Source organism: Theobroma umbraticum, unplaced genomic scaffold (genome assembly GCF_002168275.2).
Source record: "Theobroma umbraticum cultivar Fairchild unplaced genomic scaffold, ASM216827v3 scaffold_56.0, whole genome shotgun sequence".
Taxonomy (NCBI): domain Eukaryota; kingdom Viridiplantae; phylum Streptophyta; class Magnoliopsida; order Malvales; family Malvaceae; genus Theobroma; species Theobroma umbraticum.
In genome coordinates this window covers 8561915-8564408 of record NW_018397256.1, presented here as the reverse complement: position 1 = coordinate 8564408, position 2494 = coordinate 8561915, and the positions used below count along the sequence as shown (strand labels likewise).

Here is a 2494-nt window from a genome sequence, read left to right as displayed (position 1 = left end):
AGATCCAAGAACTGACATCTGTAATAAAGCAAGACATTACTGCACTTAATTCTGCTGTAGTGGACCTCCAACTGCTTTGTAATTCACAAAATGAAAGTGGGAATATCTCCAGTGACACCACAACCCATTCAACAACAGTTGTAGATAACCTAAAGAATCGACTAATGAGCACCACTAAAGAGTTTAAAGAAGTCCTCACCATGCGAACAGAGGTAGTTTGAATGTTGTGGTACAACATTGTTGTTTTAGAATGTGATAACATTTTCTTCATGTCATTGCCATGTCTAAATTTCGGTATTCTTGTATTCATGCAGAACATCAAGGTTCATGAGAATAGAAGGCAATTGTTTTCTTCAAATGCTTCAAAAGATTCTACAAATCCTTTTATTCGCCAGCGACCACTGGCTACTAGATCAGCGTCTACTTCATCATCAAGTCCTCCCCCTTGGGCTAATGGTCCACATCATCATCCCAGTTATTTCCGAGGTATAAATCCTAGCAAGCCTTCTTCTTCTTCTTGTTTTTCTTATTATTTGGCAGGGGTGGGAGTGGGGGATACTCATGCTATCAACAGACTATCTTGTATTGCTTGTAGAAGGGGGACAGAAACATGGTTTGCCAGTTGCTATATATGGAACAACTGGATATGGCTCTATGTAAAAACTTAAATGATTATTGCTTTTTTTAGCTTATAACTGTTTAGTCTATGTAAGATCTTCCTTGCTTGTTACCTGTTTGAAGCGTGCAAAAGAAGGAAAGAGCAAACTGAAATGTTGTTCTCCATTTGGGATGGTGATGCCTTATTTCTGGTTGCTAGGATTAGTGACTATTTTTAGTATGATCATAGAGTAGTTCAGTTTTTGTCTGCAGCTTTCTGGTAGCAAGTCTTTTGGCATCTTTGGAAACATTAGTTTTCATTTACTTGTGATTAATTGGTTATTGTGTTTTAAATTGTGACAGTAAATTCTCACTGAATAAGAATTAGGTGTTTCCAATTGACATCTTTGACTTTAAGAACAAGAGCAGAAAAAAGGTTTCCTACCTTTTATCTTATTTCTTGTTTTTTTCTGCGCAGCAAGCAAGCAGATGGGGACTCTCAGCCTTTATTACAGCAGCAGCATCAACAGCAACAGCACCAGCAGTTGGTTCCCCTGCAAGATAGTTACATGCAGAGTCGAGCTGAAGCTCTTCATAATGTGGAGTCAACAATTCATGAACTTAGCAATATCTTCACACAGCTAGCAACCATGGTTTCTCAACAAGGGGAGCTTGCAATCAGGTTCATCTATCATTTCAATTGTTTCTTAATTTTCCCAATACCAAAAGAAATGCTTGAAATTATATAGGAATTTAAGCTAACTTCTGGTTCTTACATATGATAGGATTTTCCTTATTACTATTACTGGTTCCTGAACTCTGAAAGCAAAAGGAATGGTGGATTAAACTGTGGATTATTATGTTTACTTTAGATTGTTGAAGATTAAGATGCTGCCCACAATTTCTTTTTAAATTACGGGATCATTAACAGCATACTTTCATTAACACCTTTGGTGAAATAACAGCACTTTGAGTGCATAATGAGAAATATAATGATTTAGAAACACTCTTTCTAAGTTTCTACTTGGTCACATCTGCACACTACTTTCACATTTTGACATGATTTCGTCCAGATAGTTTCAATTGTTAACCTGTTGGATCAAATAGAGCGAAAGCATGTGTGATATGCTGATCAAAGGCATGCAGAAGGCTCATATTTATAGTAAAAGAATTTGGACCTTGCATGTCTACAATAAACCTCTTTTGGTTTGGTCAAAACTCAAACTTAAGGTAGTAAAGTAGCTTAGTTCAAATTTGTTGTGTATTTTTTTCATTGATGTATGAGGATTTGAGCTAATTAGATTGCACTGCTTTGGTTGGTAGGATCGACGAGAACATGGATGAGTCACTGGCAAATGTGGAGGGGGCACAGAGCCAGTTGGTCCGATACCTTAACAGTATTTCATCCAACCGCTGGCTGATGATCAAGATATTCTTTATATTGATTGTATTCCTCATGTTTTTCTTATTTTTTGTGGCATAAATATATTGAAGGAAATAGAAAAAAAAAATAAAGGATATAAGAGCGTGCTTCTCTGTGTCTCTATGAGTATGCAATGTCAGGGTGCTTTCACCCAACCTTTTTTGAGTAGTAAACCCTTCCACCAACAGCTTGTCTTGAACTCTTCCTCTTCCTAGTGTCTCAACTTTCAAATTACACATTCGTTTGTAGACTTAAGTTGCTAAATGCAACCAATTATCTCATGAGCAAATATAATTTCACATTCATTCTCCTATTCCGTTGAGAGAGATTTTTTCATTTTTTGAAAAAGGCATATATATACACACACACACACAAACTGTTAGGGACCTTTTCATTTTAATTCAACTATAGATTAAGATGTATTTAAATTTGCATTCTCTTGTCAAAGAGTGTAATCGAATCTCTCGTTTCTCT

General features: G+C 36.2%; 1 protein-coding gene across 1 annotated transcript in view; it reads left to right on the top strand.

The window, feature by feature from the left end:
* Nucleotides 1-2333, top strand: part of SYP32 (syntaxin of plants 32) — a 4955-nt gene extending 2622 nt beyond the window's left edge. The window contains 5 exon segments of the mRNA XM_021420536.2: nt 17-212; nt 315-456; nt 459-486; nt 1076-1279; nt 1921-2333. Of these exon segments, the coding sequence (XP_021276211.1) occupies nt 17-212; nt 315-456; nt 459-486; nt 1076-1279; nt 1921-2080 (730 nt within the window). The 3' untranslated portion in view covers nt 2081-2333.
* The last annotated feature ends 161 nt before the right edge of the window (nt 2334-2494 follow it).